The 17,009-nt window shown below is 39.8% G+C and overlaps 1 protein-coding gene across 1 annotated transcript in view; it reads right to left on the bottom strand.

Moving 5' to 3' along the window:
• Positions 1–11,850, bottom strand: part of GBE1 (1,4-alpha-glucan branching enzyme 1) — a 297,767-nt gene extending 285,917 nt beyond the window's left edge. The window contains exon 1 of the mRNA XM_082840201.1: positions 11,527–11,850. Coding sequence (XP_082696327.1) covers positions 11,527–11,678 — 152 coding nt within the window. The 5' untranslated portion in view covers positions 11,679–11,850. The remainder of the gene's footprint in view (positions 1–11,526) is intronic.
• Positions 11,851–17,009: the final 5,159 nt, after the last annotated feature.

Here is a 17,009-nt window from a genome sequence, read left to right on the forward strand (position 1 = left end):
AAAGACCCTGTTAAGAAGATAAAAAGGCAAGCTACAGACTAGGATAAAATATTTGCAAAACAAATATCTGACAGAGTGGGGCTTCCCTGGTGGTGCAGTGGTTAAGAATCCACCTGCCAATGAAGGGGACACAGGTTCAAGCCCTGCTCCAGGAAGATCCCACATGCTCCAGAGCAACTAAGCCCATGCACCACAACTACTGAGCCTGAGCTCTAGAGCCCGTGAGCCACAGCTACTGAGCCCGTGTGCCACAACTACTGAAACCCGCATGCCTAGAGCCTGTGCTCCACAACAAGAGAAGCCACCACAATGAGAAGCCTGCACACCGCAACGAAGAGTAGTCCCCGCTCGCCGCAACCAGAGAAAAGCCTACACGCAGCAACGAAGACCCAACACAGCTAAAAAAGACAAAATAAAATAAAATAAATTAATTAATTTCAAAATATATCTGACAAAGGACTTGTATCTAGAATATGTAAAGAAAACTCAAAGGTAAAAAAAAGAAAAATCAATCCAGTTAGAAAATGGACAAAAGACATGAACTGAACATTTCACCAAAGAGGATATAAAGATGTCAAATAACACTGTAAAAGACTTTCAACATAATTAGCTATAAGAAAAATGCAAATTAAAACCACATTGGCTTATCACTACACACTTATTATAACAGCTAACACTTTAAGAAATGTATTACCAAATGCTGGGAAGGATGCAGATAAGATAGATCCCTCATACATTTGGGAATGCAAAATGGTACAGATACCATGAAAAACAGTTTAGCAATTTCATACAAAACTAAACACACATTTGTCATAGGACCCCAAAATTACACTTCTAGGAACTTCTCCCAAAGAAATAACACCTATATATAATAAACATAGCTTCACTGCAATATTTTTAATAGCCAAAAACTGGAAACAATCCAAATGTCCTTCAACAGGTGAATGGATAAACTGTGGCACATCCATTCAATGGAATAGTATTCAGTAACAAAAAGGAATGAACTATTGATATATGCAATTTGAATAGATCTCAAAGGCATATACTGAGTGAAAAAAAAAAAAGCCAATCCATGCTGGAGAGGGTGTAGAGAAAAGGGAACCCTCCTATACTGTTGGCGGGAATGTAAACTGGTACAGTCATTATGGAGAACAGTATGCAGATTCCTTAAAAAACTAAAAATAGAGCTACTATATGATCCAGCAATCCCACTCCTGGGCATATAACCAGAGAAAACCATAATTTGAAAAGATACATGCACCCCAATGTTCACTGCAGCACTATTTACAATAGCCAGGACATGGAAGCAACCTAAATGTCCATCAACAAAGGAATGGATAAAGAACATGTGGTACATATATACAGTGGAATATTACTCAGCCATAAAAAAAGAACGAAATAATGCCATTTGCAGCAACATGGATGGACCTAGAGATTATCATACTAAGTGAAGTCAGAAAGAGAAAGACAAATATCATATGATATCACTTGTATGTGGAATCTTAAAAAAGGGTACACATGAACTTATCTACAAAACAGCAATAGAGTGACAGATGTAGAAAATAAACTTATGGTTACCGGGTTGGGGGGGGGGCAGGTTGTGTGTGGTAAGGGGGAGAGGGATAAATTGGGAGATTGGGATTGACACAAACACACTACTATGTATAAAATAGGTAACTAGTAAGGACCTACTGTATAGCACATGGAACTCAGTACTCTGTAATGGCCTATATGGGGAAGAATCTAAAACAGAGTGGATATATGTATATGTATAACAGATTCACTTTGCTGTACACCTGAAACTAACACAACATTGTAAATCAACTATACCCCAATAATTTTTTTTTAAAAGCCAATCTTCAAAGATTACATATTCGCTGATTTAATTTATATAACATTCAAAAAATGAAAAAATATTATAGAAATGTAAAACAGATCAGTAATTCCCAGAGTTTAGGGATAGAGGGAGTGGGAATAGTATAAGTATAAAGGAATTCAGAATTCCTTTGTGGTGATGGAATGGTTCTGTATCTTCACTGTAGTGGCAGTTACATTAATATATACTTGTGATAAAACTGCAAAGAAGTGCAAGGAAAGACTGTTGAAAACTGAATAAGGTCTGCAGAGTGTATCAATGTCAATTTCCTGGTTTTGAAACTGACCTACAGTTAAGCAAGATATTACCACTGGGGCAAGCTTGGCTAATAGTACAGGGGCCTTCTCTGTACTATTTTTGCAACTTCCTGTAGTTTATAATTATTTCAAAATAATTTTTTAAATCTAGTCTAACACAATTTGCAATTCTCTAAATTCACTATATTTTTTAATGTCCTCTAAAGGTACCTTAAACCTGCTACAACCAAACTTCAGTTTTGATAACACTCTTGTTTCTCTGTATTTCCTGCTTATGTGTTGAATTTGTGAGTAGAGGTTTCCCTAATACTGCATGGATAGCAGATAGTTTTCAGTAAAAGGCATTTTAGGGAACTGAACAAAAAGAGATCCATTCGCTTCACTACGCTGCTGTGCTTCACTAGCAAGCACAACTTGCACAACCAAAAGAGCACTGCCAACTGAAATGGTCAAGGGGATGGAAGACTCCCACATGGAAACAAAAAAATGCACAAATAAGCAAACAAAAATATGAGAGATTGTTAATGCTGAAAAATGAGAACTGGAGGGGGAAAAAATGCTTGGAAATGATGAATATGAATTTTTTTGTGAATCTCTAGAATCCTGGAATAATAACCAATCGTCTTGAGAAAAGATTGTAAAACAGTGAAAAAGCAATGGTAACTCACACATTAGTTACTCATGTCCTCCAAACAGTAGCCTAAAATGATCATGGATAATAGACCTATAACCTCTTAGGAAAAAAAAGAAACTAATATGACTCCACACACATTATTGATCTATTCTGACATCAAAGAGGAATCATTATGCTGTCTTTACAGTCAAAAGAGGAAAAAAAGAGGAATCCCATTCTTCCACAAATTGTTCTTTGGTCTACTGTCAAAGATGAAATACTGGGCTCCTCTGTGATGATAAAAATCTTATATTGATATGGTAAGTCTGTAGCAGGTATGTTCTGAAGAACAAAGCTTACACATCTTAATCTTTTAAAAGAATAAAAAAGTATAATGTGAAAGCCCATAAACTTGCATGTAGTTAGGTAACAAAAGACAATTCATGTTTTAAAGACTGAGCATCAACTGTCATCTTTATTTTAGTTCTTTTCTTCTTTCTAACCCCACAAATACAATATTCTCCAAATAACTTAAAAATAAAGCAGATCTTTTTTTTTTTTCTTTTGCGGTACGCGGGCCTCTCACTGTTGTGGCCTCTCCCGTTGTGGAGCACAGGCTCCAGACGCGCAGGCTCAGCGGCCATGGCTCACGGGCCTATCTGCTCCGTGGCATGTGGGATCTTCCCGGACCGGGTCACGAACCCGTGTCTCCTGCATCGGCAGGCCGACTCTCAACCACTGCGCCACCAGGGAAGCCCAGCAGATCATTTTTGAATGAGCCCAAGAGAACATGAAAAAGATTAGTAGTAACTGAAAAACTCATTTCCTCTCAAAACTTCCTATTTTTAAGAGTAAAATATCTATGAAATTAAAAAGAGAAGACAGAGGTGCTCCCCAAATCGTTGGGCCAGGGGCCTGAAGCGAAACCAGACAGGCTCATTTTGGACTAGAGCGAGCAAAAGTGTCTGTATTTGTCCCAAGAAAAGAATCCAGAGAAATACAGAAATCCAGAAATACAAGGTAGAGCAAAGTGAAAGCCATGCCCCAGAGTTTGGTGATACTGAGGGATGTGGCTGAAGACTTCTCTCAGAAGTGGAAATGCCTGGATTCTGCTCAGAAAGATTTGTACACAGCTATGATATTGGGGAACTACAGCATGGTATCACTGGGACTTTTTATCTTTAGCCAGACATTGTCGCCTCATTGGAGCAAAGGAAAGAGCCCAGGCAAGCTGTGACAGATGAGACAAAAAGGCATTTCTCAGGAAGATACGCGTACAACTGAAAGCCTTGATTATGCAGGCTCACTTTCAGCTAAGGATGGCCATGCCATGGAAAAGCTCTGATGAAAAATTTGTAAACTGAAAGAATGAGATGGAGTTTACAAGTAAACTAATTTATGCTTGGCTAAAATGGACATAGTGAGTTAGCTTGTACTCCTACTAGGAAGACAGATATGGGCCCTAGATATGCCCAGCCATCTTCTAAATGTTAGAATCAAGACCATATGTTAAGGATAGTAGAACCAAAAGATAAATGATGAGTCAATGCTAAGGCCCAAACCACTTACCCCCACTTTCTTTGTGAGAAATACAAACCTCTATTTCCATAACTCACAGTTTGCGGGATTTTCCGTTCTTTGAGGGTATGTTCGGTTTCTGTTACGTACACCTAAACGCGTAACTGATTTTGTTTTGTTTTGTTTTGTTTTTGCTGTACGCGGGCCTCTCACTGTTGCGACCTCTCCCGCTCCGGAGCACAGGCTCCGGACGCGCAGGCCCAGCGGCCACGGCTCACGGGCCCAGTCGCTCCGCGGCATGCGGGATCCTCCTGGACCGGGGCACGAACCTGCGTCCCCTGCATCGGCAGGCAGACTCTCAACCACTGCACCACCAGGGAAGCCCTGATTATCACATTTTAGATTACAGACCTAGAGCACATACCCAGAAACTGTTTAATTGTAATTTATCCTTCAATGGATCTACTAAAATACACATGAGTATTCCATTCCTTTGTTTTATGTGTCTCATTGCAAACTCAGACATACTGAAAAGAACTGAAATCATCAAATAAAAAAAGAGAGGATAAAAAAGACAAGGCAAGACATGGGATTTAAATTTTTTTTCTTATTAATAGACCATAAGTTCAGACTCCACTAGATAATTCTTTCATTTGTAAACTTCTAAGCTGCTATTATGTATTTTTTCTTCTTATTTTCAAAGTCATTCCTGCTATTAGTAAACTCGGTATGACCATTCCTCCAAGCATCCAGAGTTCAGGAGGAAGAAAATCCCTGCAGCTGTTTGATGTCCAAGAACATGAACACTTAGCAGTCAGATGAAAGAAGAGAAAAGACAGAAACGGAAGATCAAGAGAAGAGTGATTTGGGGTTTCTGCAGGGTAGCATTTACCTCTCTCAATAAAGGGAGCTTTGTGCTCATTACGTCCCAGAATTCATCTTGCCTTCAGCTTGTAGTAAACTGGCAACTGCCTTATCATTTCCTGTCCAAATTAAAGATCAAAATTTAAACATATTCTTTTCTTTCTCCACTAGATTATGATTAAAGTTATCACCTCCTCACCTCATTCACACAAATGCACTACTAGGAAAGAGAAGGAACCCCTTAAAGTAAAGATGCTGTTAAGCAGCAAAATGAAGAGTTGTGGGGAATTTCCAGTCAGGTTATTTATCTGATGGTTGATTTCAGGATACAGGATTAAAGAAGCAATATCTTTACATATATTCCTCATCCTCAAGAAACCCCTATAAGGTGGGTCCAATCCATATTTTTCAAAAAAAGAAACTGAGGTTCACAGAGGTTGACTAAGTTGCCCTCAAATTCGAAGCTGTTTAGCATTTACGACAGCTAAAATTCAAGCTTCATCTTGCTCTTGTGCTTTGCAACATGGACACTCAGCCATATGTTTATTTTTTTTTTCCATTTCACATGTGAAGAAGCTAAACTTAGGATCTCAGCTATTATCTTTTAAACATCAAAAATCGATCAGGTAAGTCACCATAACTTAATGTCAATTGTATAATAAATTAATGAATGTAGATTGTATAACAACGTGTGTTTAATGTGGAATTTTGCCTTCTGTTGATGTACTAGGTTCTTGCTACCCTAAACACAAAACAGAACAGGGGCTGCTCTTGGATCTTGAGCACAAAAAAAAAAAAAAAAGACCTGGATTCTAAACAGTAGTGAGTATCTACTGATGAGTGGACATCACTACATGAAGAGAATCTACTCTTCTGTAAAACAGTAAAGTTACTTTAGAATGAAAGGTAGCTGAGAGCAGCAATTCTCTCCACTGAAAACCCTTTCATATTTTCCTTTAATATCTATAAATGTATAATTGAAGTTTTACACATGCTTTTAAATAGCAGCAGCATGATATGCTTATCAATCTAAAACGATAGCACATTTCACAGGGTCTGTGCTATCATCTCACTGACTAACTAGGGCCAGCCTGGTGGGAGCTGAACTGAATCCTCTAAGAAGTTACCACACACAGTCATTTCTCAGGAGATGGTGCAGCAGGCACCAGAGCCTAAACTAAACCAAATGCTCCATGGAGTCATTTTAAGGCAGTTTGAAAATGAGAAGAGGTCACAGCCTCTTGCCCATCACTGTAAAGAATTCAGGAGTGACTCTGGAGTTAGTACAGACCTCAGCTGCAAGGTGCAAAGGAATCTGCTACTAGTACAGAAGAGCAGGCCAGGTATGACTTATAATTTTTGGATTCTTCTTTGCCTTCTAGAATCATTGACATTTGACTTTCTTCAGAGCCTACAACTTGGCCAGGCACTGAGAGAAAAGTGCACCATTCAACTACAATATAAAATTTCTGCACCACGAGAATCAGTTTTTGGTGTGGTTGCTATTACATGAAATCTAAACATTCTAATTCTGATTAGATACCAGTGTAAAAGCTATTTTGATTTCTAACAAAATAGAGATGTTCACTGTAATTGTGATACTTAACACACTTGAGCTCACAAAAACCTGTCTTCCTATTCTTGAGCATGCAGTTTGACCTGAGGCTCTCTTCAAACTGAATATTCCTTCAGTGATTAAACCCTTAGTCTCTGTGGAATATGGAAATATCTAATTAATAACAAATTTCTTTATTTTCTCCGGTTATTTTTAGCTTTTTCCTTGAACATACACTCCCCTACCCGAGACTGCCACACATAACTCCTGACAACTACTGCTTCTTCTCCTTCTGTCCATCCTAGTATTCCTAACATTTTTAGCTTAAGGTGAGCTTACCTGAGACTTACTGGTGTAGAAAAGAGAAAAACAAAAGTCAAAAGACATTCATTCAGTCATCTATTCATTCAAACACTGTACCGTTTCCTGTAGGCCAGGTACAGTTTTACAGACTGAGAATATAACAGTGAGCAAACAACACAGACAATGTGCCTACCCCTAGGAGCAAATAACCTAGTGGGAGATATAAAAGAGCAGAAAGACAACTACATGATTATTGATGATCACCCTTACAATACAGGTTTTCAAGGTGGTGGGTAAGAGGTGCGAAGAAGGTGTGAGGATGGGAAGAAGTCAGGGAAGGCATTTAATATATCTCTAGGCTGTGTCCTGAAGTACGTACAGGCACTAACAAGACAGAAGCAAAGTATGCATCAAGCAGAAGAAATAACATGTACAAAAGCCATAGCTGGACCCATGGCTAGACCAAAACAGGTGGCATCCAAGACTGGGTAATATTCTGGCACACTTCAAATCGATCTTCTTTAAACATTTGGTAAAGACCTATTTTATGGCGTAGAGAACAATTATTTTCTATTAATAAAAATTAAATATAGAAATGGGTTCCCTTTTTAATTCATTTCTACTAAGCCAAAAGCATCATTCTTCTGGTAAAGATCAGAAAATGTTTCTAGTTCTTGACCTCTCCTGCCTTTTACTCAGTGATCCTTCTAGACTCCTTACTTCTCACAAGCCTACACAAAATAAAAAATGAAAATCTTCAATATTTAAGAAAGGACTACATGTGTAAAATAGGTATCATGTTTCCAATTTATTCTAGTGATATTTTAGTGCCCCTTATAGAATAGCCCCCAGACATCCTAGCTACCTCTTTACACTTAGCCCCCTTCTGATTAGGTGGTACAGAGTGAGAAGGACGATCCAAAGATGAGGCTAAAAAGGTAGACAGGAACCAGATAATACAGAGTTTTGTAGGTCACAAGAAAGAGACTACACTGTACCTTAAAAGCCATGGAATTGTTGAGAAGATTTGAAAAGGGAGAACTGTGAGGCTGTTTTTATAAACCAGGCTAGAGATGCTAGCAACTTGAGTAGCAGAAGAGCAGTAGGAATACAGTGTGGCATATACTTGAAAAGTAGTTAGGAGCTACTACTGACTAGACTTAGAGATAAAAAGAAGGGGAGAGGAGTAATTAAGGATAAGTCTTAAGTTTTAGCCTTGAGTAGTTGGTAGAGGAGGATAAGACACACTGAGATAAGGTATAAAAGGACAATCAGGCTTGGGATGAAAAACCCTAAGTTCAGTTTTATACACATTGAGTTTTATACTTACAGTACATCAAAATGCAGATATTTATAAATAAGACCAGGGGAGATTTAGGGTGAAGATAGATGTGGGCAGCCTCAGTACATAGATGGAATTCATGGGATGGATGAGAATACTTAGGGAAAGTATGTGTATAAAACAGAAATACATAAAGGAACCTAGGGAAGAGCCCTGAGAATCTCTTATATTAATGGTCTGAAAGAGGCTGAGGAGAAACCACCAGAGATAATGGAAGAAAAGCAAGAGTACACATCATGGCTTCAAGGATCTAATAAGTGGTCCAAAATGTCCAATGCTAGAAGTAAAGAGAAAGAAAGAGGTATTCACTAAATTACCAAGAAGTCATTTTTTGTGAATTTGCTGAAACAGTTTTATTAAAGAAAGATTAATCCCAGCTGCAGCAAGCCATGTGAACAACTCATCACAACCGAATCTCGGATTCTTCATCTGTAAAACAGGAAAAACAAAAATACCCACCCTTCCTACCTTGTAGTTTTGTTATTAGGGTTAAATTAAATACTATAACATATGTAAAAGTTACTATATAAACAGAGGGTATAGACAAGTGTTACTGTAACTGTGTTGTTCATCCTCCTGTTCACAAATGTCAGTTTTCTCTTCCACCCACGTGGTTGATAAGTCACATTTGACTTACACTGGCCAATATGTGTATCAGCATAAGTGGCTGATTGCTAGGCAAAAGCTGTAAGAAATAGTGCCTAGTTCAAAATGTTCTCTGTTCCTTGCCCCTGCCACTGTAGAAGCATGTTTCAAAATGATGACTTCATCAGCCTAGATCCTTGAATGACTGCCATGAGGAGAGCCTGACTCATGCTGACATGTAGCATGGGGACAAATAATGTTTTTTTAAAACACTACGATGTTGGAATTATGATACAGCAACTAATTGCAGCACAAATAACAGGTGAAAAAAGCAGGAAAGCCAAGAGGAAAATCCTATCTTAGGAGGTAATCAATGAGACATCACAGGGCCTGTCACCCACGCTAATGTCTAATTTTTATTTTATGGCACAGAGTAATTCACTAATCCTCACGCTTGATTCAACATTCCTACAGTTACAGAAAAGGTAAACAAGAACAAAGGTACATAATGGAATTTCTAATGAAGACACAGTGTTTGGGAAAGAATAAGACAGTCCATCAATGAGAAACCGCCTCCCCTATCACCATTATACTGTTGCTATTTGTACCCTAAATTTTCTTCACTCCTTAGTAAGCATACTTTGCATCTACGTTTGACTGGTTGTATATTTGTGTTAGGCCAAAGACACACTGCCTAAGTGGGTTATTAGAAATGAACGGAAAATAGGAAAAGTAATCAGGACCACACTTAAGGAAGGAGAAATTCTTTTATTCTTCAAATGCTAACAGTAAAAGTTACTGCTGCCAAACGCCAAATTACTATTTGATATGTCTAAAGGGAACATGTGTGCTGGAAAATGGCAATTACTCAGAACCAAGGCCAGAAGTAGAATCCAGGTCAGAGTGAGGCACAAGGACCCACTGGACCAGCCTTTTCATCAAGAACACTGGAGTGCTCCCACTTCTTTATTCTGGCCTTTGTCCCTCTCATTAGTTCTGACAAACCATGAAAGAGGATCAAAACTGCTTCAATCCCAATGGAGCTGAAGTGAATTACATGAAAGAAACACTTAACAAGGGAGGTTTGTCTACTTGTAATCATTTTTTTAAAACAGAGAGGGGAGAAACGGAGACAAAACACTTCCACAACTCTGCTTTTAGAAATGTCTTATGTGTCATTTTACAAAGCATCCAAGTAAATTAGTGTCATCAAAAAAGTCGGATCACCATCTTTTGCTCTAAATTTTTTTTACTATTTCTAAATAAAATCCAATCCTGAACAATGAAGATTATACACTAAATTTCTTTGAAAGCACATATTGTAAACACTGAAGGCAATTTCACAAGGCTGCTCCCCAAATGACTTACAGAAAGGCCCAACATCTGATTAACTTAGCAACAGCTCAAGGTGACTCCTTTGAGGACCCATGCATTAGGATATACAAGCTCTGGAATGAAGTGTTGTATTCAACTTTGTGTCCCTTACTTTTTGTTCCTAAAGGACCCTTAATAAACAGTTGCTGAATTGAGTACAGGTAATAAGTGACAATGCCAGGTCATGAACCTAAGACTTTTATTTTCCCAAACTCCAAATCAACCATGTTTCATTACCCCCAATGCTGCTTCTTGCCAAGTAACTACTAGAAGTTTTCTATTACTTGAAACTGTGACTAGGTATTCTGTTGCCATGGTAATTTTCAAGTCGCTCTGCTAAAAGGGCAGAAACCATTAAATCACAATGTGCTTATCTCACAAATATAACTACTATAACTAGCATAACAACTATTTTAGTCTTAAAAATTATACCTTTTAAGTTCAGCTGACTACTGCAATTATTATCCTAGCAACTTCAGCATGATAGGAGACAAGCTAAAAGTAAAGCATACTAAGTGGGCCTCTAGAAGTCTGGCTTTCCTCGCCTTTCTCCAGCTTCAGGATGGCAATGCCAAACACGGGTTAGTACTCGTCAATGATGGCCCAAGGGGTAAAAAACAAAGACCAAGATAAGCTTAATCTTCTCTGAGAGGGAGAATATTAACAAGGAAAGAAAAGCTGCCTGAAAGAATCCTATACAAAATAACAGTATTTGCTATAAAATAAGTGAGAAGGCTTTAAAAACGCAATTACACAGGCGAGGTGTTATGCACCCGCTAATTCACAGGACCACTCTGGTCCGTGGAAGGGTCAGAAAACCTGCAGTGCAGTTGCCTAACTCCGCACCAGCACCGGTGCTGGCAGCCAAAGCACACACCCAGTGGCGCAAAACTGCCGATTCGAAGGGAGGGGAAAGGGATGAGGAAAGTTTATTCAGCGCTTCTGCCTCTAGTCCATCGGCAAGAGATGTCAACCCACAACTCCGGAAGCCATTCAACCCAATTACCGGACTCAAGTCGTCGCCCAAGCCCGGAAGTTGCTACCACCAAGGTGGGGGGCGGGGACGGCGGGGGTGGAGCCGGCGAGGGGCGGGGCCCGCACGTCCGAGAGCCAACAGGCGTTCCCAGCCGCAAGCTCGCGGCTGGAAGGCGGGCTGCTGGGTTCTGTGGAGGAGGTGGGGGTGGGCAGTGGGGTGTGGGGCAGGGTGAGTCGGGGGACAGTACCAAGGTGGGGCTGTACCTGCGCTGGAAGTCCGGAGCGAAGGGCTTCAGGTACGGGTCTATTTCTAGAAGTCGGGCTAGTTCGGGCACGTCCGCTAAGGCAGCGGCCAGCGCCTCCTCAGAGCATTCGGACCGAGCCTCCCGAGCCGGGTGACCCGCCGGAGCCGCCATCTTCCGCCGCAGCCCGAGTAGCCGAGGCCCGAGAGGGTCGAGTGGAGGGGGAGCGGGAGCTCTACCCGGGAGAACGCCCAGGCGAGCCTAGGCAAGCCGCAGGAGGGCCAGTCCCTTTATAGCCGGAGAGGACGGCCGCCTGTCCCACTTCTCCCCCCGCCGGCAGGGAGGAGCAGGACCCGGAGTGATCCCCGGACGCACGTCCCGAGAGGGGAGGAGGCGCCAGGCCTCTCCGCCTACTCACGCGGCTCGCACTGGGAGGCCGCGGAGACCTGCCCCTTCCTCCCCCTGCGTCTCTGCCCCGGTGCCCAGGACACCCCAGGAGGCGGTCCTGAGCGGACCTCGCTCAGCCTTGACCACTCTTACCCTGCCCCATTCTTGGCTGCGGAGAACCGCCGTGCCACTCCCCAACCCCCCCAGTTTTTCTTTCTTTGAACAAGTCTCGCTGGCGGCATGCCCTTCAAATGGATATATGGTTTTCTTGGAAGGGACTTCTCTAAGTTCTGAGAGAATCCTGTAATCGTCCCAGAGATACTCTGGTGTTCTGGTGTTATTCTCTGGGTTACCAACGACTGAGAATTGGAATTATGAAAACTTTTACCATTCCCCATAACCTCAAAAAGAAAGAAAGAAAGAAAAAGGCCCTTTTGCCTTTTAAAATAATTGCTGTAAACAAACTTTTCAACAATTAAACTATTCTTAATGAGACAAACGATACAGGGAAGAGCATTAGAATTCAGCTGTGCCACTTACTAACGAAGTGATAAGGCCTAAGAATGGGGGTCGCTAGGTAGTCTACCCCACTTGGAACTTATATTCTTTCATTCCCATTAACTGACGGGTTTCTAGCTCACAGATCCTTTTTTAAGAGTACAGAATTGTGCACCGAGACAATTGGGCCCAGCAACGCAGGAGTTTCCAAGCTACTTTGTACTTAGAAACTGGAGAGGCTTGGAGTATATCTGTCCCAGTTAAGTTCGAGGTGTGGACAGTCCAAGGGGCTATGGAGAAGGACGTGTTGATCAGTCATGGACCTTGAATTTTAAAATGTTCAAAACATTTTTTGTGAAGGAGTTAATAAGGACTTGATGAAAGATATCTAGGAACAGAGGGCCTCGAAGTGAAAGAGTGGAGGACTTGGAAAACCTTCAGAAAGGCATGTCTTATTTCCCATAAAGATGACAACATGCAAACATTTGTAAATTATAAAACAACAGTTGAAACTCAGAAGCAGGATACCCAATAGACCCCCAGACCTGTATCTCCAATCCTAAACTTTTCTCATAAATCCTGCCTATTGAAATCTGTGTTTAGCTGGTTAAGAGTCCTAAACCAAGTATCTCCAAGACATACCCTAAATCAGTCTTCTCATCCTTTCTGCTGTCACTCTTAATGCAGGCAGCCTTCCTCTCTCATTTGGACTAACATATCTAAGGGTTTCCCCTTTCTCTTTTTCACCTCCAATCCATTCTCTAGTGTTTCTCAAGCTTTAATGTGCATATGAATCACCTAGGGATCTTGTTAAAAGAACAGACTTTCAGTTCTGAGTGGTGCCTCATTCTGTAATTTTAACAAGCTCAGGGGTGATGCTGCCTCTGCAGGTTGGAAGCACAGTTTGAACCATAAGGCTCTATGCAAGGAATAAATCATACAACTTAAATGGCATGCTTGGTTCACCTGGAGTTAAAAATAAACTCCCTACTCTTCCCTAACAAGACTTCCATAATCTGGTACCTGCCTACCTTTCCACTGCTTATTCTCTGGCTTCACTATTCTGTAGTCACACTGACTTTCCTGAAACTCACTAAGCACTTTGTAGCCTCTGAGACTTTACTTGCCCTTCTCTCTATTGAGAGTTCACTTTCCATAGCTGTTTCCTTCCCAGCGTTCATTGACGTCTCACCATAAATGTCGACTCATCTCTGAGAAGCCTCTAATTCCACTATCTAAATATCTCAATATCTTCTCTCCTATGCAACAGTTAACAAAATTTGTGTATCTTTTTGTCTTTTATTTATTGATCTCCCACTTTAGAATGTAAACTCCAAGAGAGCAGGGACCCATTCTACCTTGTTCACTATTGAAAAAGTATTCATTGAAATCCCATGAGCCAGCCAGTTTCCTAGGTACTGGGGATTAGTGATGAATAATACAAGTCCCAGGTGTCATAAAGCTCACAGAATAGGTAAATCTGTAGAGACAGAAAGTGGAGTATTGGTTTCCCAGGGCTGAAGGAAATAGAGAATGACTGCTAATGGGGAGAGGGTTTCTTTTAGGGTTGATGATAATTTCCTAGAATTGATTGTGGTCATGGTTGCAGAGCTCTGAGGCTAGACTCAAAACTATTGGAATTGTACACTTTAAGTAGGTGCATGGCATGTGGATTATAGCACAGTAAAGGTGTTTTTAAAATACAAAAAAAGAACTTTTAAAGTATAAATAATATGAAATATACTCTTTAAAACTAACAGATATCCCCTGTTGAAAATTACTGGGAGAAAAAAAAGAAAAACAGATCTATGACCAAACTCTAGAGAGAGAAGTAGAAAGTAAGTAACTTTAAATAAAAACCAGCAGTGATGATAAAGGAGAATGTGGTTTCTGAGAAGACAAAGGAGAAATTCCAGAAAGAACAGAGTGATAATAACCCTTTTATCTTTAATAATGTCATTGATAACCCAGGTTCCTTGGTTCTTTCATTTCCTCATTGTGTAGGCTTTGACCTCAATTTTGTCTCCTCATTGTTATAAAATGGCTGCCACAGCTCTAAGCAGCACTTCTTCATAAGGCCACATTTAAAGGAAAGGAAAATGTTTATACCGTGCATCTTTGCCTAAGGGAAAACTCCTTCAAAGCTCTGGCTAGAGCTAGGTCACATACCCACCCCTACACCACTGACATAGAGGACTATGACTACCATGCTTGGTTTAAATTAATTGTGATTCGCTACTTGAATTGGGTCCACCTTCCCTTACTGCATTGCTGCCCAACATCTCGATAAAATGGTGATTCAACTGACACATGGAAAAGCAGGATGGATAATCATGTCTGCCACATTTTCCTTTGCTACCCATCCTAGATTCCACTGCCCATGAAACTTGCCAGTGTTGTTAACTATCTTGTATCCTTACCATACTTACATGGCAAAACCTCAACCTACAGTTGTTGACTTTGCCTTCCCCATACCTACATCCAGACTGCTTCTGGGGAATACCAAAAAACAAACAAAACTCCATAACTGTAGAAACAAAAACCCTTCCTCATGCAAGGCAATCACAATTTTACAGGCCATACACTGCATAAGGTATGCCCAACCAAGAGGGCAAATGAAGGCATTTGCCCTGAGGAAGAAGAGGCATTTCCTTTGCATGAAGGTGCCTCTCCCTCCTCAAGCTATGAAACCTTAGGAGTGTGCCCACCAACAGGAGGCACTTCTTCCTAAATCACAAAGGTGAGTGGTAGCCCTGCCCTCAATTCTCTCCCTCTCCCTTGACCATAACACTCTTTCTTCATTGACAAGTGCTTGAGAGACTATCTCATTTACTGTTTGACACTCTGTGGGCTCACTTATGTTTCTACTATATTGAAACTCCTCTTTCCAAAACATGCAAAATCACCTAGCTGTTAAACCCAATGGGCAGTTTTCAGTTTTCCTATTTAATCTGAAGATTTGGAACTGCGGATCATTTTTTTCTCATCTATTGAGAAAGAAAAGTGCAGAAAGTTGTGAGAGAATTTGAGCTAATAAAGATCTTTAGCCACTGTGAGATATGAGAAAGAAAACAAGTCAAGGACAAGAGGATTCCTGAATAATGATGAGAGCACAACAGAGGCTGGATATCGGACACCTGAAATAGTGCCACATGGCCCAACCATTAGTTTTTGTTCATTGCTTGCTAAGCTGGGTGTGTGAGCTCAAAAAAATAAGTTTGAATGAAGCTAGAGTTGGAGACTTACAGGGTGAGAATAGTAGTAGATTAGTAGGGCTGAGAAACTTGTGCTGGTGACCATGTCACATAATACTTAGCCATGGAATTCAGTTAGTAAGGGTGGTTAAAACAGTAAGGGAATTAAAAGATCTTTGTTAGTGCTAGATACTGATTTAGCAAGGATAAGAAAAGTGGTTGACAAAAAGTGGTTGAAAGTTGTTTGTGGTTAGATAAGAGCAGTGACTGGACTTATCCAGACTGCCTGAGTTCTCATCAGAGCAACCCCACGTAAAACTTGGCAAATTACTTTGCCTCTCTATGCCTTCATTTTCTCTTTTTTTCTAAATTTTATTGGAGTATAGTTGATTTACAATGTTGTGTTAGTTTCAGGTGTACAGCAAAGTGATCCAGTTATACACATACATATATTCATTCTTTTTTAGATTCTTTTTTTGTATAGATTGTAACAGAATATTGAGTAGAGTTCCCTCTTGATATACAGTAGGTCCTTGTTGGTTATCTATCTTATATATAGTAGTCTGTGTGTGGTCATCCCAAGCTCCGGATTTATCCCTCACCCCTCCACATTTCCCCTTTGATAACCATAAGTTTGCTTTCGATATCTGTTAAGTCTGTTTCTGTTTTGTAAATAAGTTCATTCGTATCATTCTTTTAAATTAGATTCCACATATGAGTGATATCATATGATTTTTGTCTTACTCTCTCTAACTTCCCTTCTCTCTAGGTCCATCCCCTATACCTTCATTTTCTTAATTGCAAAGTATAGTGAGGATTAAATAAGAATAGTTAATTATTTAATGAGTTCTTAGGATAGTGTCTATCATATAGTAAGCACTATATGTGTTAGCTATAATTATTACTGTTATTATTAATGGATAATATACTTACTTTAGGAGGAAAGTATGGCTTTTCCATCCCTATATCCATAATACACATTCCAATTTCTCCATATTAATATTTAACTTATTCATTGATTCTGGATATGGAATACTTAAACATGGAGGAAACATAAGGATGGGTAGTTTTATTTATTTTACAAATTAAATATTTGAATGCCTACTATTTGTAAGGCATTATAGTAAAGCATTATGATCACGTAAAGAACTTTGATATAATCCATTAAGATATTCACAATATTAGACAATTCATACATGAAAATTTAAACAATGACAGCTCAAATAGTATACAGTTGTATTGATACCATATTTTAAAATTTAATGAAATTTTAAAGTCCTATTATTTGTCTTCCTTCCTCTTGCTCTTTCTCCCTCTGCCCCTCAGTACTATAAGTATTATCTTCTTTGAAGTAATGGAATTTAATTAGATATATATTCCTTGAAATTTCTCCATTGAAATATTCTAAAACTTGATAAGGCAATGG

Source organism: Leucopleurus acutus (genome assembly GCF_964270905.1).
Source record: "Leucopleurus acutus genome assembly, chromosome: 5".
NCBI classification, from domain to species: Eukaryota; Metazoa; Chordata; class Mammalia; order Artiodactyla; family Delphinidae; genus Leucopleurus; species Leucopleurus acutus.